This window comes from Bactrocera tryoni, unplaced genomic scaffold (assembly GCF_016617805.1).
Source record: "Bactrocera tryoni isolate S06 unplaced genomic scaffold, CSIRO_BtryS06_freeze2 scaffold_517, whole genome shotgun sequence".
Taxonomy (NCBI): Eukaryota; Metazoa; Arthropoda; class Insecta; order Diptera; family Tephritidae; genus Bactrocera; species Bactrocera tryoni.
In genome coordinates, this window is record NW_024396204.1 from 389,603 (window position 1) to 416,425 (window position 26,823).

At 35.2% G+C, this 26,823-nt stretch overlaps 3 protein-coding genes and 1 pseudogene across 12 annotated transcripts; all 4 read right to left on the reverse strand.

The window, feature by feature from the left end:
• Positions 1–40: 40 nt before the first annotated feature.
• Positions 41–2,174, reverse strand: LOC120781278 (probable ATP-dependent RNA helicase Dbp45A). The gene is made up of 7 exons (XM_040113473.1): positions 2,041–2,174; positions 1,773–1,966; positions 1,366–1,713; positions 1,131–1,297; positions 634–992; positions 417–570; positions 41–329 (listed from the first exon to the last, which is right to left on the reverse strand). The coding sequence occupies exons 1-7, from the start codon at positions 2,114–2,116 to the stop codon at positions 62–64; spliced, it is 1,566 nt and encodes a 521-aa protein (XP_039969407.1). The 5' UTR covers positions 2,117–2,174; the 3' UTR covers positions 41–61.
• A 1,198-nt stretch (positions 2,175–3,372) lies between these two features.
• On the reverse strand, positions 3,373–4,252 carry LOC120781279 (40S ribosomal protein S24). Of its 2 annotated transcripts, none has more exons than XM_040113475.1 (2): positions 4,143–4,252; positions 3,373–3,899 (listed from the first exon to the last, which is right to left on the reverse strand). In XM_040113475.1, the coding sequence occupies exon 2, from the start codon at positions 3,885–3,887 to the stop codon at positions 3,492–3,494; it is 396 nt and encodes a 131-aa protein (XP_039969409.1). In that variant the 5' UTR covers positions 3,888–3,899; positions 4,143–4,252; the 3' UTR covers positions 3,373–3,491. The 2 variants fall into 2 exon arrangements, with proteins under 2 accessions (XP_039969409.1, XP_039969408.1); XM_040113474.1 differs by lacking the exon at positions 4,143–4,252 and adding an exon at positions 3,972–3,993.
• Positions 4,253–7,420: 3,168 nt separating this feature from the next.
• On the reverse strand, positions 7,421–8,398 carry LOC120781248 (annotated as a pseudogene).
• Positions 8,399–11,846: 3,448 nt separating this feature from the next.
• LOC120781246 (UDP-glycosyltransferase UGT5) lies at positions 11,847–18,237 on the reverse strand. 9 transcript variants are annotated; one of them, XM_040113388.1, is made up of 5 exons: positions 18,189–18,237; positions 14,264–14,437; positions 14,113–14,203; positions 12,891–13,358; positions 11,847–12,777 (listed from the first exon to the last, which is right to left on the reverse strand). In XM_040113388.1, exons 1-5 carry the CDS (start codon positions 18,234–18,236, stop codon positions 11,891–11,893), a joined length of 1,668 nt encoding a protein of 555 aa, XP_039969322.1. In that variant the 5' UTR covers position 18,237; the 3' UTR covers positions 11,847–11,890. The 9 variants fall into 9 exon arrangements, with proteins under 9 accessions (XP_039969322.1, XP_039969323.1, XP_039969325.1 ...); XM_040113389.1 differs by having other exon boundaries at positions 17,875–18,209; XM_040113391.1 differs by having other exon boundaries at positions 17,871–18,209.
• Between the last annotated feature and the right edge of the window lie 8,586 nt (positions 18,238–26,823).

Genomic DNA, 26,823 nt, shown 5'->3' on the forward strand with positions numbered 1-26,823 from the left:
TTATTTTTAATGAAAATTTTAGTTATTTTTTTATTTTATTTTTAATATGTTTTACATTTGCTCATGGATTACGCTTCATTTTAGTTTTTGATTTGGTATCTGATTTTAATATTTTATTTTGTGTAACAGAACTTCCAGTGTTAATTTCATCGGTGCCATTATTACCACTTCCTGTTTTCGCCTTTTTACGTTTTTCAAAGCTGTTAACATCGATTGTTTTGAAACGTTCATCTTGTGTAAAGTTTTCTTCCTTTTCTGACCATTCCTTTCGGCGTTCTTTCCGTTGCCGCCGTAACTCACGCAATTTATCTCGCTGATTTTTACGAAAACTTGAAACACAGACGATACATGTACGTTTAAATATTAGAACCATATAAAATTAAGATGTAGTTTATATAAAAAACCGATATACTTACGATTCTTCCATTACATCAGGATCTTTGCCTTCCAAAATCCATTGTTTACGCCTATAATTCTGAGCGCGTTCTTCAAAATCGTTGTTATCTAGATGTATTTCTGACTCACGACGTGTTACATTGACTTGCATAAAAATTCGTTCCACCATTCGTTCTAAATTCCAAATAGTAAAAGATTATTAGAAAGGCAAACAAGAAAAACTGGTTCAATATTTACGATCGATTGGATGCTCTGTCAATTTCGTATTAATTGCTGTTTCAATTTCACCGAGCAATTCCAAGTCACGTGGAAACCGAAGTATAGATATTGCCAATCCTTTACGTCCAGCGCGGGCGGTACGCCCAACGCGATGTATATATTCTCTTGGTGTGCGCGGTAAGCGATGATTAATTACCAAATGTACACTTGGTATGTCCAAACCACGTGCAGCGACGTCAGTAGCAATCAGTGTACGTACATGATTGGATTTAAAACGATTTAAAGCGGTGACTCTCTCCTTTTGACGCATAAAACCATGTAAGCAAACGTTATCTATACCCATGTTCTTTAGAGTCATACACAGCAACTGACAGTATCTATTAAATTGAAATAATAAATTAAATTGTATATCGTATATATAATATAATCAAATTAAAATATATATATTTTTTTTTAATTTTTACATTTTCTATCGATTGTAAAGGTGTAAATAGATAATAATACATTTAATTTACTTTTTTGTGTTAGTGAAAATTATTGCATTTGCGTTTTCATTTTCTTCTCGATATTTTCTAAGCGCCTCTATCAAGACCATATCCCGATCATAATCTGCACATAAAATGTAACGTTGATCAAGTGTATCTACCGTTGCAATGTCGCACTCTTCTGACCATTCAAAACACTAAAATATGCTTGTACATTTTAGAAATTAATAAAATCTAACAAAAAATAAAATAAATAAGTACATACTTCTTTCACGATGGGAAATATACTCGATTCCTTAATAAAATCTTTCATTGTAGCTGAGAAGAAGAGATTTTGTCGTTTTTTGGGTAAACAACTTTCGATTATGGACATACTTTCATCGAAATCCCCATTTAGCATACGATCCGCCTCGTCAACAACTAAATATTTAAGATTATCAAAGGAAAAAGTATCGCATCCACTTAAGTGGTCAGCTAGCCGTCCAGGCATGGCAACAATTATGTGCGGGCGTTGTGTAAGCTTTTGACTCTCTATCATTTGATCAGTACCTCCAGAGACTACGCATACACGCACCCCCATCGGTTGCCCTGCAACTAAGAATTGCTCCGAAATCTAGAATTAAAAGATTTGTTTGAAATAATGCTCACATGCTTGTTAACCAGGAAATGTACTTGATAAGCAAGCTCGTGCGTTGGTGTCAACACTAACGCGAAATGACTGGTCGGTTCTTCACTCAGTTTTTCGAGAATCGGCAACGCAAATGCAAATGTTTTACCCGACCCCGTTTTAGCAGCTCCAATGCAGTCGCGGCCGGAAAGTATTGCTGGAATGCAGTTCTGCTGAATTGGTGTGGCCGTTTTAAGTCCTGAAAGATAATTTTTGTATTCAATAATTCATCGTTCATACATAGTGTATATAATATTGTTACATATTACTAACCCAATTTTTGAATTTGTTTTGTTAACCAAGGCCTTAAGCCTAACGTGGCAAACGGACCTACTTCCTTTTTCTGCATTTTTCGGACCAAAATGTAAACAACTGGCCAACTATATACAACAGCTGGCAGTCCGCATGGATCTAAAAACTTTTGAACATTTGTTCGGACTTCCCCACAGTGGTGGGAAACGATTATTACATTTTTCATAACAAGTCGTCTTCACCTGCCCAAATTCCAGCTTGCCATTAACTAACCATATTTCGGAATTTGGTAGAATAACTAGAGAACGATAAAAATTTCCGTAGAAGAACATAAAGTAATGAGCATATTTCACACCACGTTAACATTAAAAATGAAATTTCTGGTAGTCAGTGATCAACATATTCTGAGACTAACTACATCTTTTCATACTTGGGAAATTTCAATCATTTAACGCCCCTCTGCATATGGTTCATCGAAAGTATATGCTTCTTGGATTTCCCGCTTTATCATGGTCTAGATAAACGCTAAAAGATTGTGACAGACAATATCATAATGAGACAAGAATGATAGAGACTGTTTTGCGACACCCGACCCACGATGGCGCTATATATTATAGAATGACAGTATGCAATTTGAAAAACTGTCAAAACAAACAAAAACGTAAACAGTTCTGTAAACAAGTGAAATAAACTTAATTCATTCAATGTTCAACATAATTGTCAATTAAGTTGATGTGAATACTGTTTTCAGTAATAGTTATTTTATTGTACGCAAATACTTATACTCACAACAGTTTTGGCTTATTAATGCATTAAATCACATTAGTAAAATCAAATAAAAAAAGTCAACTCGACTACTCAAAGTCTTTCTTTACAGTAATTGTGAGCCGAACTTAAAAACAAACTTAATTTTCATTTTTCATTATTGAGCCATGCAATGCAAAGTAGTATGAGCAAAGCCATATCCAGTTGCCAATAATAAGCGATTGGTAACTTTATAGTATACTTATCTGGGACTCTTACCTCGATGTATCTGGGCGAAGGTTTATGCATAAATAAGTATACTACGCTACAAAATGTTTATTAAACTCAATATAACATCATATCTAAAAAGAAAAAATGAAAATCGGCTTCTAGTTTCTTTAGAACACGCCAAAGAGAACATCCTTAATAAAACACAAATACAAATACTTCCTGAGTGCGCAGTGGTACTAACCATTTGCATTTGCTTCAATTTTGGTATAATCATAAAAAAGTTAATCGTTCTTTTAGTTGATATTTATTTCTTTGTGCCTGAAAAAGGACCAAATGCGTATCCGTTTCCTCCATTACCAATATAAACTGATAGTACAATTCAAAATAAAAATTAATTTTATTTTTACTTTGTATTTTAAAAAAGTTTAATACACCAACAAATATTGAAGAATGTCAGAATATAAACATTTACTCTAATTTTTACTTTCGTGGAGCATTTACTTTTTGCCGGATCCAATCTTGGATTTCGCAGTACCACGCACCTTTTTCATTCTGTTGCGGCGTTCCTTGCGTTGTTTACGGGTCTGCTTCTTCTGTTCGAATAGTCCATGACGAGCCAAACGGTACTTAGGTTCAAATTTCTTTGCATAATCCAAAGTATCGTAAATAAGCGCGAACCCAGTTGAACGGCCACCACCAAAATTGGTACGAAAGCCGAAAACGAAGCAGACATCGGGAGTTACTTTGTACATAGCAGCCAATTTCTCGCGGATGTCCTTTTTGTTGACTGAAGCCAATCCAGGATGCAGAACATCGCAAACCATTTGTTTACGAGCTAATAGCCGATTGGTCATGAACTTGCGGGTGCGAATAGTTGCGGTGGTACCAGACATTTTGTGGATGTTCTAAAAGAGATGAATTCATATATCAATATAACGACTTTAGGTCTATTATTCACATATCTATAGTAGCATAACCTCACAAAATGTGTCCCGCATTTGACATTTGTTAGTGCTATACGACTAGAAACACACGTGTATTTTAAGACACAGAAATATGGTTTTTTCGGAGAACTAGCATTCAATACGAGAAGCAGAAGTAGCGGTCACATTTTGCAGGCATTTACTGTGAGTTAATCAAAATTTTACCTGTTAAAACACTTAAAAAGTATTTAAACACGTCTTTAACACAGACACGATTTTTTAGGAAAGGAAGAAATGCTTTTTATTTTAGCGTCAAGTTGGCAGATCTGAAACGTCAAATTCACAATTCCAATTACAGAGGTGTTATTTGTGTAGGGTTGATTAGAAAATGAGAATTCTAACAAAATGATATTGCTGATATTTAACTTTAAAAAATATCGTACATTTATTTAAAGTGAAAGTGTCTAATTCATTGACAAAAAATTATTATTAAAAATAAAATAATGTAAGTTAAAATATCCTTCTAGCTAAAAGCGGTGAAATCCGTCCATCGTATGTTGTTAGATTTTGACAATTCACACGCTTTCAGAGAACTTATAGAGAAGGTTTAATTGCGTACTACCGTGTGAATTGTCAAAATCTTACAAACCACCATAGGCGGATTTCACTACTGCTAGGTCGGAAGGAGATTTTTTAACTGCTAAGCTGAGCCAGAAAACATAAAATAATCTATTTTTCTTGTTTCGTGGACGTTCTCTCTCTGTATATATGTACATATATGTATGTACGTAGCTATTACAGACGGATGTTAGCCCTTTTAATATTTACACAGGTTTATATGCAATCATATTTATTGATATGGTCTTCCTTTAGCGAATTTTTATGAATTCATGCAAAGTGGATAGCATACTTATTAAATAATGTAATTTCAAAGTATTATTTATAGTCAACTAGCTGGCCCGGCAGACTTTGTACTGCATCAATCGATAAATACAATACTTCAATAATTGTATAAAATAAACTTAAGACAAACAAGATGATTCCGTAATAAATAAAACAATTGCTCAAATAATTAAACATGATTTTTACTTACAAAACAGAGTTTTCTTGAAATATTGGCTATTCATAAAGTTTCAATTTGATATTGACAAAGTTTTCTGATAAAATACATTTTATGTTTTGTTATGTGATGCGTAAAAAAAATATGATGGTTTTCCGACGCCCGAAGATAAAGGTTATTGTAATTTCCCAATTGTTACCGACTTCTTGGCACAATAATTTATTGTCGGATCATAGTGGAATGCCGCTCGTTCCATGATCGCAGGAGCACTTTGTCTGCGGAATCACTCAATGTCATTATGTCGTGCTTGCTATTGTTATGTTTGATGTACGCGAACTAGTTGCATTCTAAGCTTATCTACATACATATGTACATACTTCATTGTTTCTTACTGAACAACGCAATTTTAACACTATTCTTCCAATATGATTTCTGAACGACGGAGGACACATCAGAGGAAAAACTAAAGGATCTGAGCATTTCCATATACATATATTAACCTTTCAAACTTCCACAAAAAATTCAGGACCAAAATTAGCTAAAACGGTCCAGCAGTTCTCGAGCTTTAGTTGGACCAAAAGCAATAATTTTTATATACATACATATGTATGTATGTATGTATTTAGATTTTGAAATTTTCCATACTTTCTTACTTTTTAATACCTTCATGGACTGCGATAAGCATTTTCAATCTAAAATGATCTATATCTATTCTAAAAATACCGAACCGGTTTTATTATTATCTTCGAAATTTACCCATATTTTCTCATCGTTTAAACCTTGCCTGGACTTTCACCAATATTTCAAGACTAAAATTAGACAAATCGGTTGCCGTTCTCGAGTTTTAGTGAGACTAACGAACAGCAAATAAAATTACTATCTAATATTACAATAATAATTTATATACCTGTGATTAAGAAAATATACCTATGAGCAAAAAATAGTAAGACTTTGTTCATAATTTAAAATACTTAATTATCTCTTCAAATCTACATCGGTCGTTTGAATTTGTTGAATAGTCAGAAGTCACATAGAGCAAAATCAGGCGAATACGGTGGCCGCGGCATTTTATTGGTTGAAAATTTGTCGAAAAACTCCCGAAAAATCAATGCAGTATGCGATGCTGCATTATCGTGGTGGAAAAACGAAGAGGTTTCGCCCCATAATTCCGTCTTCTTTTTACGAATAGCTTCGCGCAAACAACGCAAAACACTCAAATTGTATTCCTTTTTGACAGTTTAGCCGGTCGGTTTAGTTTTTTCGGCTTCGGCTCACCTTGGCCACGATACTCGACCGATTGATCGTCTGTTTCCGGGTAGATAGATGGTGGTCGGAAAGCATTGTTTTATAGTAGAACGCGCCGCAGTTTTTCGAAAAAATTGAGTGATTTTGGAACCAATCGTGCTTTTTCACTTTTCTTATTCATTTATTTTATTGACATGTTGATCATCATTGTTGATGGCCGTCCTGGACGTGGTTCGTCGTTAACGCTTTCTCGACCCTCTTTGAATAATATTTACCAATCAAAAACGCTTGCTCGTGACAAACGATTATCACCGAAGACTTTTTCCAACATTCTGAATGTTTCGCCACCAGAAATTTAATTCTACACACAAAACTTAATGGAATTTCTTTGTGAAATTACTTCACTCAGTGTAAAAATCGACGAATGCACTTTATATACTTGAGAAAGACAAGCGTATACTAAACACCAATGAAAAAAAAAAATAGAAAAATATATTTTGACAAATGGGTTTTGGCGCGAAATTTAAATTAAAAAGTTTAACTACTTTTTGCCCACAGTACTCACACCTTCATAATTCTACGTTCCATTTAAGTAATGGGTAAATATGAACTAACACATCACAGACGGCCATGTTGGTCTCTTCTGTTAGAAGGACATTCTGAGCGTGACAATTAGGACTTTAAGTATATTCTTATATCATGAACGGAATTGGACTAGACTTTATCCGGCTAAGAGCAATTATCTCGATGATCAAGCCCTACTTAGGTGGATCGCTCATATTAATAAAGTTTGTAATTACATCTTATAGGGCTGATTGGGAATCTCCCAAATTGTGTTGCTGTGTTTTAGAGTAAACATTAAAGAGTTTACCAAATATCATAAACAACTTTTGATTTTATCCGATGCTGTCATTTTACGAAAGTAGCCTTACCTTTCTCAAATTTTGATTGCGTGCGTTTCAGCGGTCTTTGTATTTCATTACACGCATCGATACAAGAAACGGAAAAGAGAATGAAGGAGGTCGCAAACTTAATTATCATTCTTGTGATTATAAATATATTTTAAAGAACCGACCTATTCCATTTTTCAGTAACATGTTGTGAGGATAAAAAAGGCCATTTCTTTATTTACATATCGGTCTATTATCTTTAATCTAAAAAAATATGTATGAATGATTCTTTATTTATATACGCCTAATTTAATAATCATTATTTGATAAGCTTGCAGGTGTGAATATACGAAATTCCACTTGATGATCACTCAACTCTCTTTTGTACAATGGTGTATAAATTGTTGTTTTTTAGTGCACCTCATCAATTTTTCATTCCAATAGTCATTAGGACTGGAAATGAACATTTCATTACGAACATAAAATCGAATTAATTCGGATACTAGATGGCATCCTTTGCGCCTAAAACGTTCTATCAAAGGTGTTAGTAAGCCATTACCTATAAAAATAATCCAATCAAATTCTTGTAACAAATCTGTGTAATGACGTTGTACTGCAGAAAGATTCACATATTGACCTTTTTCAATGCATTTTTGAAAGCGCTTTTACAAATATCTTTAAAAATAGTTTGTTGTAGCAGAAATTTAATTTCGAGATACTTGTTAGCTCGCTGGTAACTACATTTTCCATGCCTACAAATGTCTACTCCTCCAAAGAGGCATTCTACAAAGCACTTAATTATGACATAAACAAATTTATTTAAGGATCCTATAATTTATGTGAGATTATATAATTGATTACCTGCCAGAATTTATTGTGAAGCCTGTGGCACTCATCCAAAATTTGACCTTCAAATGGCTCCGGAAAGCGGCAACAAATATGAGGGGCCTAGTAAAAATAGAAAGTGTGTGACTATATTAAGTAAAACCGTCGTTAGGATAAATGTGCATTTATATGTTTAAATGTTCAAACTTGTATATTTGTATATGTGTGTAACTATAATAATAACTACAGATATACATATATGTTTCTGGTTGCTCTATTAGCTAATTTACGATTGACTTGGGTAATCTTGAGCAATCAGTCTGGCTATTTTGTTCCGCATAACACTGTGGGCGAAATCCATTGAAATTAGCTTTCTTTTTAAAATATTTGAATACCGAAATTTTCGTTCTTACCTCCTCAGTCAACAGCCAAGTCGAGAGCAAAATGAAGAATTGTATCATTTCTTGTATTTTAATATTATATTTATTTGATACTTATATGAAAGTACTCCTTACACTAACAAAGCACTTATTAATTTTTTCTGCATTGAACCTAGACACACTACAATAATAAAAAGGGCTCCAGTAGATAGCTAGTGCTTCTTTCCACTCTTTCATTCCAGTTGGAGTAATGTTCTTGTTAATTTGAAACGAAAACGGACTACCCATTCTGATCGTGTGTGAAGTACTTGAAAACCCAATATATCTGGCTGAAAGCGGATGTAATTTAATACACGACTTTTAATGTCTATATATAAAAAAGATCAGGATGAAGAGCTTAAATCCGGATGACTCTATGTCTGTCCGTCCGTGTAATCTGTAACTTTGCGTTCCCTGGCAAGAAAATTACGAGTTCGTATAAAAGGTCCCAACACAGCACAGATAATTTGGCACAAGGGATCGCAGTAGCAAGGAACATCTGTGGGCTGAAAGTTTTTAAAAAGGGGGCGTGGTCCTGCCTTCTATTTTGTTTATGTATTTCTCTCCTAAACGATTTAAGCTACAATAATCAAATCGACATCAGATGATATAACTGTACTGTTAAAACTACTAAAAGTGCGATAAATCAATGACTGAATATGCCAGATGCATACAATTTTACACCCCAAATGGTATGAGAAGGCTTTAGCGGAGACGAGGTAAAAATTGACTGATGGTCGCGGCACCGGCCACTTTTAGGTGAAATCACATATCTCGGGACACGTGCGACCGATTTCGACTAAATTTGGTACATGACATTCCTATGACATTTTTATGTTACATACAGTGTGAAAATTGGCGAAATCGGACCACAGGCACGCCTACTTCCCATATCAAACAATTTTAAATTCCATTTGAAAAATCCATTTCACAGTTAAAAATAAGTAGAGACGGATCAATACTTCCCTGAGCCTCTATATACTTATGTAATACACAGATTTTCGAACTTTCGGCTGGCTTTATACCGCATATATCGGCCAATATGTGAGTTATCCAAATGAAAACAAGAAAGCTAATATACCCTTCACAGGTGCATTTATTTTAGTAACTATGTGTTCAGTTTATATGGAAGCTATATGCTATAGTAATCCGATCTGAACAATTTTTTCAGAGATTATATTATTACCTTAAGTAGTAATCCATGTCAAATTTCATTAAGATACCACGTCAAATGCGAAAGTTTACCATACAAGCCCTTAAATGCGATCGTTCGGATTGTATGGCAGCTATATGCTATAGTACGCCGATCTTCGGAGATTACATTGTTGCCTTAGGAAATAATCTATACCAAATTTCGTGAATATATCTTGTCAAATGAGAAAGTTTTCCATACAGGAACTTGATCCCGATCGTTCAGTTTGTATGACAGCTATATGCTATGGTTAACCGATCTGAACAATTTCTTCGTATATTACATTATTTCTATGAACAATAACTCACACCGAATTTCGTGAAGATACGTTGTCAAATGTGAAAGTTTTCCATACAAGAACTTGATTCCGATCGTTCAGTTTATATGACAGCTACATGTTATAGTGGTCCTATATCGGCAGTTCCGACAAATGAGCAGCTTCTTGAAGAGAAAATGATGTTTGCCAAATTTCAAAACGATATCTTAAAAACTGAAGGACTAGTTCGTATATATACAGACAGACAGACGGACGGACAGACGAAGAGACAGACAGACGGACATAGCTAAATCGACTCAGCTCAACATATTGATCATTTATATATGTATATACTTTATAGGATCTCCGACTCTTCCTTCTGGGTGTTACAAACTTCGTGACAAACTTAATATACCCTGTTCAGGGTATAATAAAATAGATAAAATTAGACAAAAACTTGACCTAGCCCCATATAACTAATATCAAGACTTTCGAACATCTGGCTTCATATGATTGGTGATTATAATGTGATGTGAGGTACTTTATGAAAAACAGGAAGCATTTCTTAGTATGTGACATTGACAAAAATAGAAAAAATCGGGTCAAAAGTAAAGTCGATACTTAATGTAAAGTTTTGCCAGGACTTGAAGGAATTTCCCGGTCTTTGATCTTTACAAGCTGTAAAAAGAGAGTATAAAGAGTATTCGGTTACACCCCGGTGTTGTGTTGTTTAGAGTAATCAGCAGAATAGAGTCGGAGTCTTCTCTTGAATTCAAAATTGATTTAATGGGAAATTTTCCATTGCAACGTAAAAACACAATGTGGGCTTGGTATATGTGAATGTACTACATATATGTATATGCAGAATGATTTTTGTGTATAATATATTCTCATTTCATTTAAAGTATTCACTCAACTTTATCCATTTGAAGCGCAAGAAGAATAAGAAGAAAAGTACGCTCTGTGAATTTCATTAAGATAGCTCATTGACATTGATATAAAACCAATCAAATTTCTTTGTATTAGGTACATGGGGACTAAGGAAAGTATTGACCCGATTTTTCCCACTTTGGACACAAGGATACACTATTGTCAGCAAAAGATTTTATCCGTATTTCAATAATATCTAACAGACTCACCGTTGTTTCCGGTAAAAGTCAGCCGTAGGCCCTGGGATCCATTTATTCGGTATTTGGAGATTAACAAGTTATGATCTGATTTCCACAAGTTTTAGGCGTGATATGTCATAACTTAAAGGTACTATTTGCGTAAAGTTTTACTTCGACAACGTCATTGACTCTCGTTTACCGTTAATTAAAGAATAATATTGGACTTAGTCTCACTTATATACATATGGGAAGTAGGCGTGGCTGTTGTTTGATTTTACCCTCATATTTATACTGTGGCATGAAAACGTTGAAATAATTTAATGAATCAGATTGGGTGGAAATTGGTCGAGTATTTTCCTAATATATGATTGCACAATTTTTACACCGGTTTCTTTAAGACCTTTCTGTATCATACATAATGTGTATTTTCCACATAATCGTTAAATGAGGTGTGGTCGGGGGTATCATCCACCTCCATTCATTTTTACACCGTCGGGGAAAGTGCTGAACAGATTCGTTTAGAGCAAATTTGGTTCATATAGCTTTAGTAGTTTGTGAGGTATTTCCCTTGAACTTTTAAATTTCCGTCTTAGCTATGTTTCTTTATCATCAAGATATCTCAATATGTCTATTTATTTTAGGAGAATGTATGAATTATGGAGACTAGGGGAGTCTGATTTTGATCATTAGATTGCGCATTCAGAAATTCGCGATTTTTGCCAATAACATCTTATAGACATTCTAAATTTTTTTTCAGTCGACAAGAATTATTTTATCATAACTTTTACAAAGATTTTTCTTCGAAGCGAAATCAGATTTGTATGTGTTTGAGGTGTGAACAAGATTAGATGAATTTTATGATTAGTTACTATAGAAGTTGCGAAAGTTGCATCGAATGAATTTTCCTTTGTTGGCCAGATAATAAAAAATTAATTACTTAAACAACATATTTGGTTTTAATTTTAATATATGGAATATTAACTTAGTTTTGAGTACATTTTTCCTATTTCACGTTTCCTCATTAATATTATAATACCATAAATGACAGCAGCTAGCACGCCTACACTTAGTAATGCAATCGCGAAATAGTAAATAAATAAATCAAAAAGATGTAATTGACTGGAAGGTATGTTCCCACCAAGAGTTTTTAAATCTGCTCCGCCCTTATGACGTAATACATAGTCCATCCAGTACATGCACGTTTCCACGGCACCTAACGGCCGATCACGGAAGGTAGTGGCCACCTGACGTATTGTCAACTGATATGTGCTGTCTTCTTTGATGGTCTGCAGCGCCCAATTGAGTGTCGTCTCCGTTAAGTTATTATGGTTCAGATGAATCCCAACACCGAGTTGCACTGCTAATTCCGCGTTGCGCACTTCATTTCGAAATATAGGCACAGAAATCATAGGCACATGCCGCATTATACCTTCCTGCGTACTAAGTAAATCACCGTTCATAAGAAATATATGCACATGCGGATGTGCCAATATATCTGCTTGTGGCACCGCATGTTGGACCATTATATTGGTAGGTAAATTCTTCAGTTCCGTGTGATCGTGACAAGTCCACACCACACGCTCTTTTCGTTTGCCCAGTGTATTTAGGAGTACTTGCATTATATGTTTTGGTACGTCTGTACACAGTTGTTCATTGCCAAGGTTCATGTAGATGACGCCTGCTCGCGATTCATCCAGAAAGCGACGAAGTGGCCAAGGTAATTCACGTGGTGGTCGTATGTGCATACCGCCGGCAGCTACGGTATTTAATAGCAACGGTCGAGGCCGTAACAATGGGACGTGACTGTTGAGCAACAAGATTGCCAACTCAGCTTGCAACGTACCGATGTTAAGTTCGCTCACGCCTTTAAAATTAATAAACAAATTTAATTCAATACGTAAAAACATACTACATAAACGAACGTGCTCTGCAACATGTATTTAGAACAACATGAATTTAGATATCATTGTAATTTACCTTTGAATTGTGCAAAATGATTTCGCATCACCGATTCTTGTGCGCCCCAATTGTCTGTGATAAATTGTTTTCGTCGTGACATACAATTACGGATCACCCCTAATCGATTCCAATAACCCGCCTCTGGCTTGTAAGTCTCATAACTGATAGGTGAACAGGCGGCCGGTACCATTTGCTCTAACACACGATCCATGTAACTCTCAAAATTCGTGTTTAAAATACCAATTGTAGGCTTGTCGAAAAAGTGTCCCACTGCCAGCAAAGCCTCCGTATAGAATAAATCCACTATTATCAAATCATAATCAAATTCATTGACAGGTAAATTAAGCAACTTCTTTACGGGTTCATTTGACAAGAAGTAATTAACCGCGTTGGCACCCGTAGTGGCCAGAGACTTTTGCATTGTCCTTTCGGTTAGTTTGCTAGCTTTAAGAAGGCCTCCTGATTGGCTCCCCGTTATTTCTGAAACTGAAAATAACGATTAAAGTGAAATGATAATGTTATGAAGGTTTCGCAAGAATAAACCCGAGGTTATCCTAAACAAAAATAAGTTTTTTTGGAGTTTTTTTTTTTAATATTATAGAGTGTAATTTAAATAGGAAAGTAGGCGCGGTTGTGATCCGATCATGTCGACTTTAAAGCGATTTCACGATGTGATTGACAAATGGTTTGTCAGATATGAAAATATAAACGAGTTATACACTGATCGAAATCGTTATATGGGACACTGAACAAATGGCTTTTATTTTATAATATTTATTCAAATAAGTGAAGAAAGCAACCGTTCGAATACAACATATTTCGGAATTTAATGTTGTATTTTATTGTAGAAACTTTAACTTTTTCAAGACCGCAGGAGGAAATAGATATATGCAACATTATTAAAAATAAAATCAGTGTTAAGGAAAGAACATTTAATAGCTTGTTTGCCATCCGTTTTATATTGTGACTGATATTCGACGTCGTGGCATCGAATTTGCGAGTGACTTAAGGACACTGGGGTCAATTCTTCCCTTTTTCATGAATTGCTTTTTTGAGCTGCAATAAGGTGTCAAATTGGTGTTCAACTTTGTAAATTTGTTTGCTAACAATGCTTTAGAGGTTAAGAGACTTGGCAAACCTATTTAGAGAGACATGTACATATGTCTGCCTGTCTGTGGTATTTAATTTACAAATTTATAAGTTAATCTAAGTTTTTAACACCAGTAATCATCTCACATACATTGCTTCCAAAAAGGAAATTCCGGCTCAACAATTATTTCTCGTAGATTTTCTATACGTTCGTTCAGGCGGTGACTGCTATAAACGGTAACCTTAAAAAAAATGCTTATAAATGAAACGATTTAAATTAGAAGCATATTGAACTATCTTACATTGTGTTCACGCTTTGTTAATTCCAACATTAAACTTCGCATTACTGCGAAATGGCTTTCACTAGGGTGTGCAAATAAACCAAGAATTTTAGCTCCGTCGACCACGGCTAGATTCCATGAAAGCGAATGCAGAATTATAATTGTCAGAAAAAACTCTTGGTATATCATTTTAATCTGAAAAAGAGAAATTAGTGCAAAATAAGATGATATCAGTTTAAGATCAAAACAAATTCAGGTTAGTGTGAAATCAGATCAGTACTGATTAGAGTACATATATGTTGCCTGGAGAAATATCGGATTTTTATAATTAATTTTAATTTTAGCTAAGTAATTAGGGTCGATAGCCATATGTTATAAGTATATGAGAAGCAAATTATCAGTATACCCCACGGCGAACGGGTCTACATAACCAGAACCAATCCAGATTTTTATTCGGCTAAGGACTGTCAATTGGCCAGCATTCCTCAAAATACATTTGGGCAAAGTTTTCTAACACAATAACATCACAAGCATGTAAAATCTTTTAAAAATATGGTTAAATACTTGATATTTAGTTTCATATAAGTAGCAATATAAAATGTAATTAAGCTGAATAAATTCCATTAGAATAGGTACTTCAGATATTGAACGAAAGATGACATTATGTCTACAGAGAGAAGGGAGACCCTTTTATTCGGTATATAGTCGCTAGCCAAAGGAGTTCAAGTTGACGCCTGCGGGAACGGGAACGTTTTTCCATTTTCGGGGGTTATGATATAAAATCGAGCGATGCCACATATATTGTCGAATTATAAGATAAGTATCTGGTGATAGAGATGGTTCCCCCGAGTATTTGAAGTTCAAAAATTTTAACGAATATATGCTACATATATCACTACATTTAGCACACTTCATATACATATGTATGTATATGTATATATACGTATATGTGCATTCATATATTTTTAATATCATAATATGCGTTTTTCAGTCCTCGAAACAGCCGGAATATTCTTTTTCCAGTACAGCTTTCAAACCCTCCTTATATTCGTTATTCATCTCCTCAATCGTTTCAGAACGGCGTCCCCGCTTTCACCACCACCTTATATTATTTCATATTACTCTTTGGTTATTTTTTTTTGGTGCACTCGCAGTTTAAAATATGTGTGTTACATTTAAGGCAAAAACGAGTGTTGCCATTTCTTAGAAATTATAATACAATCGGACAATACTTCCCCAAGCCATAAGCCTAATATAAACATTTTAAAACTTCCGGTTGACTTTATACCGCATATATCGGCCAATACGTATGTTACCTCAACGAAAATGAAAGAGTGTGTTTTGCTGCAGAACAGTGAATTTTTGTGTCTAAATTAGATGAAATTGGGCGAAAATTTGACTTAGTCCCCATTTAACTAAAATCAAGATTTTCGAACATCCAGCTGATTTTAGTCCTTATGATTGGTTATTTTGATGTGATGTGAGGTACTTTATGAAACCCAAGTAAAATTTGTATACTCTTGCAACCTGTTGCTACAGAATATAGTAGGTATAATAGTTTTGTTCACTTAAGGTTGTAAGTATTACCTAAAATTAAGCGAGATAGATATAAGGTTATCTATTATATATAGTATATAAATGATTAAGATGACAAGAAAAGTTAAAATCCGGGTGACTGTCTGTCTGTCCGTCCATGTAAGCTGTAACTTGAGCAAAAATTGAGATATTTTGATGAAACTTGGATGCGGGTTTCTTAGTACAAAATATTACGAGTTCGAGAATGGGTGTAATCTGATCGCTGCCACGCCCACAAATCGCCATTAACTAACTAAAAGCGCAATAAATCAACAACTAAATACGACGGAGACATTAAATTTTACCTTCGTGATGATATGAGAATGATTTAAGAGAGCCGGTATGAAAGTTGGACGATTGGCGTGGCACCGCCCACTTTTTCGTGAAATCACACATCTCGGGACCAGCTCTACCGATTTCGACTTAACTTAGTGCGAGACATTTTTCTCATATTCCTATGTCATCGGACCACAATTTAATTCCATTTGATTCTTTCCAGTACACAAATCAGGAAGCAATTGATATAACGGGCTAAAACTTTGCACTTATAGTTCCTCTAAAGAATGCCATCTTATGACGAAAAATTGTCCAAATCCAAATAAAACTATTGAAGCCTCTATGTACCGAAAATATTGACTACAGTATGTATAGCTGACTTTTGACCGAAAATATCATCAATGTGCAAGATATACAATTGAAATTCAGATAGAAACCTATCTTGACAATGGTATTTCTGTATACGTATAAAAAATGAGTTGAATCGGGTTAATACTTCCCTGAGGCCCATATGCATACATAATACAACGATTTTCGAACCTCCAGGTGCCTTTATGCTGAGTATATCGGTCAATATTTGAGTTATCTCAATAAAAATTACAGAACGTGTTTTACTCATAACAGTATATCTTTATGCCTAAAATAGATAAAATTGGTCGAAAACTTGACCTAGCCGCTATATATGTAACTATTACCAGGATTTTCGAACATCCGGCTGACTTTGCTCCATATGATTGGTGATTGTATGTAAGGTACGTTAATGAAACCCAGAGAACATCTTTTTAGTATGTGGCATGTTAATAGTATGTGATACTGGCAAAAATAGATCAAATCAAGTCGATATTACCCCAACTCTCATATACTAAATATAATGAGTTTCAATGTACGACTTATTATATGTAGTATATGCATATACTACTGTGATCAAATTGAAATTTGAAATTTTTTTTAAAGAAAGTTGGTAGTACTAATTGTGACATCCATGCCAAATTTCACATCAAAATATTCATTAGTTTTTGAGATACGCGTCGTTTTGTGAGGCTCCAAAAGTGAATTCTTCGATTTTTACTATGTCTGAATTTATTGAACAAATAAGTGCGATAATGCACCATCTCATCCTGCATTGGTTATTCGTTATCATTTCGCCACATTTTCAACTAATATCGTGACGCAAGTACCGCTTTCGCCTGATTTACCTTCGTGTAACTTCTGAATATTCAGCAAATTCACATGATCACTCCGAGGACACCGCTTTGACTCAATTGAGGATATAAAAGCTGAATCGAAGAAGGCTTTGATGGCCATCACGACGGAGTATTTTTCCAAGTGTTATGATGACTGGAAAATTCGTTGGGATATGTGTATTACAGCGGGATTGGATTTCTTTGAAGAAAATGAAATGGACAAAATTCACCTTTCAGTTTTATCAAAGCAGTATAAAATTGCTTGGATTTCGATCTCTGGTTGACGCCTCACACCTTAAGGTGTTTCTCTGGCTTTTATTCTACCAAGAGTATAGAATGTGCGGTTGCACTAAAACTTAGCCCTTCCTTACTTCTAATGTTTTGTTTCAATACATTTTTATTATTATCATAACAGTTTTACAAACCCGCAAATTATGTAAGCTTGTTATAATCAGTGAGTGCATCGGATTACTGTTTACTATACAAACTATATGCATGTGTGCAATTCATACTTCTCAACGGATGTGAACAAAACTTTCACATAAATAACTATACACTAGATAAATACATACATAAATGTAGTGCATACATACATACATGTATTGTATGCCCAAAGTTATTATTCATGGATTCTCTATGGACTTATCACCACTCGACATTTAAGACGACCTCAATAGTAAGCGAGGTTAAATAAAGAACACACTTTAAAAGTGATTTCTTAGCCTTTTTTAGTCTATTTTGACACCTATTTGACTAAAATTTCTCACAAGTTTTGAACACTTAAATTTATTTTTATTTGATTGACATTTTTACTTTTTACTTTTTACTTTCTTTCAATTTTTAATTTTTTCACACTCCCACAGCGTTTGCAACGTTTGAAAAATACTCTTTAACTAATAGACAGCTCATACCCCTGTCGGCCTTGTATAAAGAACTAAATAAAGAAGAATCGATCGCATCATGCTGGAGTCCAGAGCGAGTACAAACAAACTAAGTTATACAAACATATATATGTTTATTTATATGTTAATTTTGTGGCATATGGTCATACAATCGCACTTGTTTGTGTGTAGTCTTGCCACGTCTTCATGTTTGAATGATACCAGTACGTATTCGTATTCGTAATTTCGGTTAAAAGAATCCAAGAGTAAATGTCTATTTCATTTAATTTAAATCAAAATTTAGAGTAACTGAATAATTATACTTGTAAAACAGTTTAGCAAAAATAAAAATAAAAAATCATGTCTCATTTTTAGAAACAATTTCAAGTGTAAAATTAAATAATACATCAAAATTGTTGCTTTCTTCCCACCAGAATATTATCGATATTACATAGATCTGTAAGTCCAAAATGAGGAAAATATTGCGGAACTTCTTTTATTTAGTACTGGTAAAATTTATAATAATAATTCAAAATGGCAACATTGGTTGTATATGTGTGAAAGGCGATGTGTTCAGCTGACAATGTTTTTAGATTACCCGCTCTCATTTTGTGCCGCATATGAGGCTGTGCACGAGAAGAAATTTATGTATTAAGCACTGAACACAAAGACGGCAGCACGACACGACTGCACAACAGTGAAATTTTTGGGTGCAAATGTCGTACACAACTTCGTAATTCCCGTACTAAAATTGTTCACATGAATGAAATTGAAATGTTTTGTTCAAAATGAAATTTATTGTCGCAAAAATAAGAAAATAGGTGTAATCGTTTATATATTTATTATTATAAACTGTTATTACTTGTTAAAGATTTGAATAATTTTATATTATATTTCACATTTTAATGGCAACACTGCATTATCGTCGACAAAATTAGAAATGGTTTTAAATTAGCGACCGCGACAACTTCAGGCCTGCTGCCCTGAAGTCGCACTGTTATCCAAATAACTGTTCCCTTAATAACATGTGTATTTTAATTTTTGATATATGCCGCTTTTCGCCATTTATGTGTTCAATGCATTAATTCACTCTTATCATCATCGACTCTCTGTCGGGTTGTCGCTGATCATATTACCTCTCATACGATCAAAAGCAATTCTTTAGCGCTCATTTAGAAAAAACGTAAGGGAGCAACAAATCTCTGTACAGCCGAACTCGAGGCATATTAAATATGAGGATACAACGACTTCTTTTGCAAGAACAAATTCGATGAACCCATTTTTCGAGTACTTTTTCCACCAAATCGTACGTCATGAATAACACGTTCAATATTGACATCTAAAGCTAGAAGAGAGTCTGGTTTATTCGGTTTGTGGGTTTTCTTCGCACCAGAGTCGACAGTTTTGATTATCTACAGCACCACTCAGATGAAATTGAGACTTATTGGAGAATCGGAGATTATTTTTTAAACATTATCGGTTTTAAGATGTTGTAAGGTAAAACAGCAAATTTAGGACGTCTATGGTGATCCAATGATGTGAACTCTTGAGTGAGAACAATTTTTTACGGATGAAAGTCCAAATCCTTTCTTAAAATCGTCCCATCGTCGTTTGTGGTTTGAGACAGTCCCAATTCTTGAGAACGTCTTGGAATCGACAAATGGCGGTCTTCAGCAACACTTGCCTGAGCGGCAACAATATTTTCATTACTTCGAGCGGTTCTTTGTCTTATTGACACTTGAACATAACATATGTAAAGAAAATGTATACTCCTACTTTTACAATTCAACAATACCGAGCACAGGCGGACGATCATTACGACCATAAAGTGGCAAAAGCGCAAGAAAAGTTGTAATTGGAGAACGATTATTTTGATAATAAAATTGTAAACGTTTTTTTGTTTCTTTAGAATTTCATATCTGCAATATAGGATACTCCTGTGGCAATAATATTTTAGTAACTCAAGTAAAGCTGGCGCGCTTGGCAATATTTCCCACATTACTGCTCAGTCAGCAAAATAGAATGCCTTTTTATTCCAGGTTTATGTACATACTCTTATGAACAACACAATAGGGCAATCCATTCAGATTTTCGGAAGTACCTATTACACGAATTAATTCAAATATTATATCTCATTTTATTCTCAACTACAAATGTGAAAAAAATATTAAATTTAAATTTAAAAAGCTCTTCAGGAGATAGGATTGACCTGATTTTATACATATATATTTTTGCCAATAGTACATGCAATTAAAGTCAATTTAGGTTCTGCGGTTCGCTATTCGGTACCTAGGGGTTCGATTTGAACAACTCCATAAGGTGGCATACGTTAAAAGCACTATTCTATTGTAACATCAATTGGTTCTTGATTTGTGTAACCAAAGTGAAAGTCGAATCAAAAGGAATTTATAATATGGGAAGTAGGCGTGACCTATTTATTTGCAGTGACCTTAACGAAGCCAATGAAGTTTAAATAAAATAATTAATAAATTAAAATAAATTGTATTCTGAAATGATAAATACTTATATTAGTTAAGAAGCATATAAGACATTTTATTAAAAAGCGGTATTTGGAAAAAATACTCACGTCTTAAACGAACATTTTATACTCTTGCAATTTGCAACGCCCAAGGCCAGAGAAGTACTTTCAGGTATTAAAAAAACTTGATACAAGAAATGTTGAGTAAGAATTTTGCATTTTTTTGACGAATTCGGGAACGAGCTACAATCATATTTGATATCAGTATTATTAAAAAGAGACTCATTTATTGAATATATCAGCGAAAAGTCAATCAGATAAACGGAAAACACTATATTAGACATATGGGGATATACTTCTTTTTCTTCTTCTTCTTAATTGGCGTAGACACCGCTTACGCGATTATAGCCGAGTTAACAACAGCGCGCCAGTCGTTTCTTCTTTTCGCTGCGTGGCGCCAATTGGATATTCCAAGCGAAGCCAGGTCCTTCTCCACTTGGTCCTTCCAACGGAGTGGAGGTCTTCCTCTTCCTCTGCTTCCCCCGGCGGGTACTGCGTCGAATACTTTCAGAGGTGGAGTGTTTTCATCCATCCGGACAACATGACCTAGCCAGCGTAGCCGCTGTCTTTTAATTCACTGAACTACTTATGTCAATGTCGTCATATATCTCGTACAGCCCATCGTTCCATCGGATGCGATATTCGCCGTGGCCAATGCGCAAAGGACCATAAATCTTTCGCAGAATTTTTCTCTCGAAAACTCGTAACGTCGACTCATCGGTTGCTGTCATCGCCCAAGCCTCTGCACCATATAGCAGGACGGGAATTATGAGCGACTTATAGAGTTTAGCTTTTGTTCGTCGAGAGAGGACTTTACTTTTCAATTGCCTACTCAGTCCGAAGTAGCACCTGTTGGCAAGAGCAATCCTGCGTTGGATTTCCAGGCTGACATTATTAGTGGTGTTAATGCTGGTTCCTAAATAGACGAAATTATCTACAACTTCAAAGTTATGACTGTCAACAGTGACGTGAGAGCCAAGTCGCGAGTGCGACGACTGTTTGTTTGATGACAGGAGATATTTCGTTTTGCCCTCGTTCACTACCAGACCCATTTTCTGTGCTTCCTTGTCCAGCCTAGAGAAAGCAGAACTAACGGCGCGGGTGTTGAGGCCGATGATATCAATATCGTCGGCATACGCCAGCAGCTGTACACTCTTATAGAAGATGGTACCTTCTCTGTTTAGTTCTGCAGCTCGAACTATTTTCTCCAGGAGCAGGTTGAAGAAGTCGCACGATAGGGAGTCGCCTTGTCTGAAACCTCGTGACGGAGCTTTTCGTGTTGTTCAACGTCAGGGGATATACTACGGTTTGAAATTTAAAAATTTCCACTTTAAACCAAATGCAAATACATACATACTACCATATGGACATAAAAGTTACCCAATACTCATACAACTACCTCATTTCTGTTTAAGTTGTCACATGTATTTGCATTCGCTTTTGCCGTCACGTTTCTGTGATTGCAGCATGCGAATCTCAGTGGCAACAAAAACCGTGTTCGAAATGAATTTTCACATGCCTTCTAATAGCTATGGGCCAGGAAATGCATATATGCGTGTAAACAAACAAGGATATTGGTTTGGTTTGGTTCAACTTGGCAGTTGTATGTGTATGTGAACTTAAGTACTCTTGTGAACGATTTTCACTTGACGTCAACTGACATCCCGTGACTAAAAATTAATTGTAAAGTTTTATGAATTATTCTGAGGAAAATAATCATTTGAGTCTTTTGAATTATTACAAACTAGCTGAACCCGCAGCTGTTGTCCTGCGCAAAATTATGTCTTTTGAATTGAAAAGACAAAAATTCATATTGTGTTGATTATCATTTATTTGAGATTTTTCTAAATTTTTTTTCAATGTAACGCAGCTTGATAAACAACAATTTTTGGTTTCTGTTCCGGTGTACAGAAAAGATGGTTTTCCAATTCGTGAGCACGCCACGTATATCTGGCCGTGTGAAAATTACAGCATTTCCAAATTTATGCCACACACTATGCGACTATCCTTGTGTCCTGTCGATTGTCATTTCAAATGCAATTTTCCCTGGAAACGGAATACGTTTGAACTGAAATGGCAAGTCGTTAGAACTCAAAAGAAATCCGTAGAATCAAGCATTCTGCCCCATGTATTTGATAGGTGCGTCACAATCATATTGTGAAACATAATAACGACAGATCCAACTTTGTGACGCAAATGATGCGGTGGCATACCAAGCCTCTCCAACGAATTTATTTAGAAATTCCACTGGATAATTCACGGTGTGGTCTTCATTGACGATCGATCGATTTGTATGGCCGCAAGTCTCCCGGAATTTGACTTTGAATCTTCCAGTTTAAGTCAACAACATCGGTATTTTTGCCAGCTGACATTGCACATGCATTTAAGGAATTGTACTAACGATAATTTGTCTAATGTTCGTATAAACATTCCTGATGAGTCCATCTTTCGTGAATTGATAAACGGCATATGGAATTAATATCAAACCACCGGAAGTATCACCCGGTATTGACCCATTTTCAATTCTCAGCGTATACGATGTAAAATGTCTTCGGCGATTTGGTTGGATTTTTGGTCGTATCCCATAACTGACGCGAATTTGAAGGCTGGTCATCGCGAAAAGTGTGCGAACTTCATTCCAGTGATTATCATGTTCCAGGAATTGTAATTGTATGTATAATATCAAGGTATTTCCGAATAGAGCAAGTTCTCGAAAACGGTCCACTGACGAAAGTTGAGAAAAAACTCGTAAATGTTAATTTTGTTGCTGGGGCTGTTTCCCCTGCCTGTACTGTATTCTCTGTGTTGAAATAGACTATTTGGTCATTCTCCAAATTAACTGCGAGACGCACAACAGTCGGAAAACGTTCATGAATCGCAAAAGTAAATATCATACAAAGCGCTTTATTGCAGTTCACGTATCGACCGTATCGTTCAAGACCAGTAACCGCAATGTTGCTTCCTTTGGTGACGTATTTACAAACGTATTTTATCGATTACACCAAACTGCAATACGCAACATTGACATGACTTTTGAATGTGAATTAGACAACAGTGGCGAATATGGTACGATCCATATGTTGTCGACTTCGATGTGTTGTTAACTTCGATATTCACGCCTCTAAATTGAATGCTAAATGTTCTGCCATCTGGTGAGCGACGGTGATACATTGGATATCCATCATTTCTAGTTTGTGTTTCCGAAAGAAAAGCACCTGGATACTGTTTCGTACATTTATTGTCAGATATACAAACCGAAGTGGTATTGTGATGTCCGTAAGGTACATGAACCATATTGGTTTTGTATAATTCTGCTTCTATCTCTGGATCAGGAATTTCCGCAGAAATGATTTCATCAATTTGATTTGGTGTAACCACCATCCACTATCCAAAGAAGAATATGTGCGTGCGGCAAACCTCTCTTTTGCCACTCAACAGAGTACATTCAGCATCTAACAGCACTACATATACGTTGCTTTAAGATAAAGTTTACAAAACATCGCAACTGTTGTTTGAAAAGTTGTTCTCTGACATCGTGACGATCGCTTGCTGATTGCCCGCGATCCATAATTTCATAATTTTGTATGTCATCGCATCCTGGGAATACTCGGTCATGTGCCATGGGCTGTCAATATACATACTTATGTTGATGCCAAAACGAACGCGACCTCTTCGTGGCATCGTAACAAATTTCAATCTGTAATTGAGCACTTTGTCTGAAACACACATAACGTTTTCACGGAATAAATTTCAATAATTTTTTTTTGAATAACCGGAATAAAGAAAGCAAACGACAAATTTGACAATTGAAAAACAAAAGGAAAAAAGTTGAAAAAAAAAATTTGTATGAAAAAAAGTTTTTTTTTTGGAATTGTCCAACTTTCCGACTTTTCCTCACTAAAAGCATAGGTTTTTTTATTTCTAAACTTTCCTCGATCCACAGCGAACAGCCTCTGAAAATTTCATCAAGATTGGTTCAGCTGTTCTCTAGCATTAGCGTTACTTACGGCATTCATTCGTTTGTATGGGAAAAAGAAAAGGGCTCTTTTTAGGGGTTTTCCGGCAATTATTCGATTTTTTTTCGCCATAAAAACCATCCTTGAGCCTTAACGAACATTTTAAAAAAAGAATTGGCAAAATTGGTCCAGGCGTTTTTGAGTTATGCGCCAGCATTTAAAATCATATTCGTTTTTATTTCCTTTTTAAAATCGTATTTGAAAATTTATTTTCTTCATAATTTTTTTCGGATAAGTATTCTCTTTGTTTGGGCGGAGGCCTGCCCGAATTGGTGGTAATCACCGAAATCGGTCCAGGCGTTCTCCAGTTATAAGCGTAGTAACTAACGTCACTTTCTTTTATATATATACATGTAGATATGTACATATGTATATAGAAGATGGGTTTTCACTCGAAATTTAAATTAAACATAAACAGCACTCGTGTCATTGAATTTTTTGCTTAGAAAGTTTTAACTGGTTTTGCCAATTCAACTCATGATTTTCATAATTTGTATATAAATTATTATTACTAAGTATTGACTCATCTGTATTATTTAGGGTATTCCAAAGAACGGGGAAAGTGAACAAAAACTAACAAGTAAGGAAGGGCTAAGGACGTTTTTTTTACTTGATTTTATCCATTTTAAGCACAAGAAGGAATCGTTATTAGAAAAACACGTTCGCTCAATTTTATTAATATAACCCACAAATTTTGCCGATTTATACGGTATGAAGGATATAAAGTTAAACGGAAGTTTGAAAATCTTCTGATCCGATTCAACCCTTCTTTGACAAAAGGCTAATATTAAAAAAGGATTTTCTCCGAATTTATATAATATATTTCACAAATTGTCCGATATTTTCGATAAAAAAAATTCAAATGGAATTTAAAGTTCTGTTATATGGAAAGTAGACGTGGTTGCTATCCGATTTCGTTCATTTTTACAACGTAACATAAAAAGCTTAAAGTAATATTATGTACTAAATGTGGTGGATATCGATCTAGTAAGTCCTGAGATATGAATTTTCGCCGAAATATGGGCGGTGCTACGTCCATTGTCCAATTTTGACTCCAGCTGCTATAAAGTCCTCTTGTATCATCATAGGTGTTTTAAGGGATGTTAAGTTTTCGTTTAATTTCAATTTGTGGGTGTAGAAGTGGTCCGATTACACCCTTCTACGAAGACGTCTTCATTCTTTTGCTTCGTTATCTTATATTTAACTCGATTATTTTTAGATTATACAAATAACCGTTAGCGAACAAAACTTTTGTACTCTGTAGCAAAGTGTTGCAAGAGTATAAAAATCGGCCAAGTCACACCAAAAAATGTATTTTTCGGAGCCAAACGGAGCCACCCCTGAACTAAGCTTTTATATTTTGCAACACATTGCGACATGACCAAAATTGTCTAATAGTAGTTTTTGAGTTTTTTTCCTTAGCCGTTTTTTGACAGATCACGCTTAAGTCGTGTAAAGCTGTCATGTTATTTTTGTGCCGTATTGTTTGACATTTCATCGTAGAAATGCTTACCCTTGAACAACGTTTACAAATTGTTCAACTTCGCGCGCTTGGCTTAAGTTATGGTCGACATAATCGGCCTACTGAGCGTATTATTCGCAACACCGTCACACATTTTGAGACCCAACATTCACTACATGAAAATATTCGAACGTTCAGCACGCAGTGACTGACGTATGGAACAACTGGATGCATTTTTCGTCGATATATTAAATTGAAAGTGTACAAAATATATCTTGTGCAAGAACTGAAGCCGCTCGACCTTCCTTAGCAACACTTCTCCGCTTTACGGGCTCTTGAAAAGTTCCAAGAAGATCCGACGTTTTCGAGCCATAACCATCAATGGCGACCTTATCACGCCATGATAACTGACTATTTGATACCCGAAATTGAAGCTCGTGATCTCGACGACATTTGGTTTCAAATGGTGTCACATCCCATCCCACATTGCATCAACCAATTGATTTATTTCGATCGATAGGTCATCAGGATCGTGTGATACACCTTGGAGTTTTTTTCTGTGTGAATATATAAAGTCTTAAGTTTATGCGGATAATCGCATTGATTTATGAGTTGGAGCAAAACAACACGCGTGTCATTCACCAGTTA

Excerpts from the sequence above, each read along its gene's own strand:
- LOC120781246 (XM_040113387.1), bottom strand. The coding sequence starts at position 17,774 with ATGCATATAGTTTGTATAGTAAACAGTAATCCGATGCACTCACTGATT. Across the intron at positions 14,438-17,702 it reads CAAGCTTACATAATTTGCGG|ATTAAAATGATATACCAAGA; the intron begins GTTTGTAAAACT and ends TCTCTTTTTCAG. Across the intron at positions 14,204-14,263 it reads TAACAAAGCGTGAACACAAT|GTTACCGTTTATAGCAGTCA; the intron begins GTAAGATAGTTC and ends ATTTTTTTTAAG.
- LOC120781278 (XM_040113473.1), bottom strand. The coding sequence starts at position 2,116 with ATGCAGAAAAAGGAAGTAGGTCCGTTTGCCACGTTAGGCTTAAGGCCT. Across the intron at positions 1,967-2,040 it reads AAAACAAATTCAAAAATTGG|GACTTAAAACGGCCACACCA; the intron begins GTTAGTAATATG and ends ATTATCTTTCAG. Across the intron at positions 1,714-1,772 it reads CGCACGAGCTTGCTTATCAA|ATTTCGGAGCAATTCTTAGT; the intron begins GTACATTTCCTG and ends TTTTAATTCTAG.
- LOC120781279 (XM_040113474.1), bottom strand. The coding sequence starts at position 3,992 with ATGCGGGACACATTTTGTGAG. Across the intron at positions 3,900-3,971 it reads TGCGGGACACATTTTGTGAG|AACATCCACAAAATGTCTGG; the intron begins GTTATGCTACTA and ends CATCTCTTTTAG.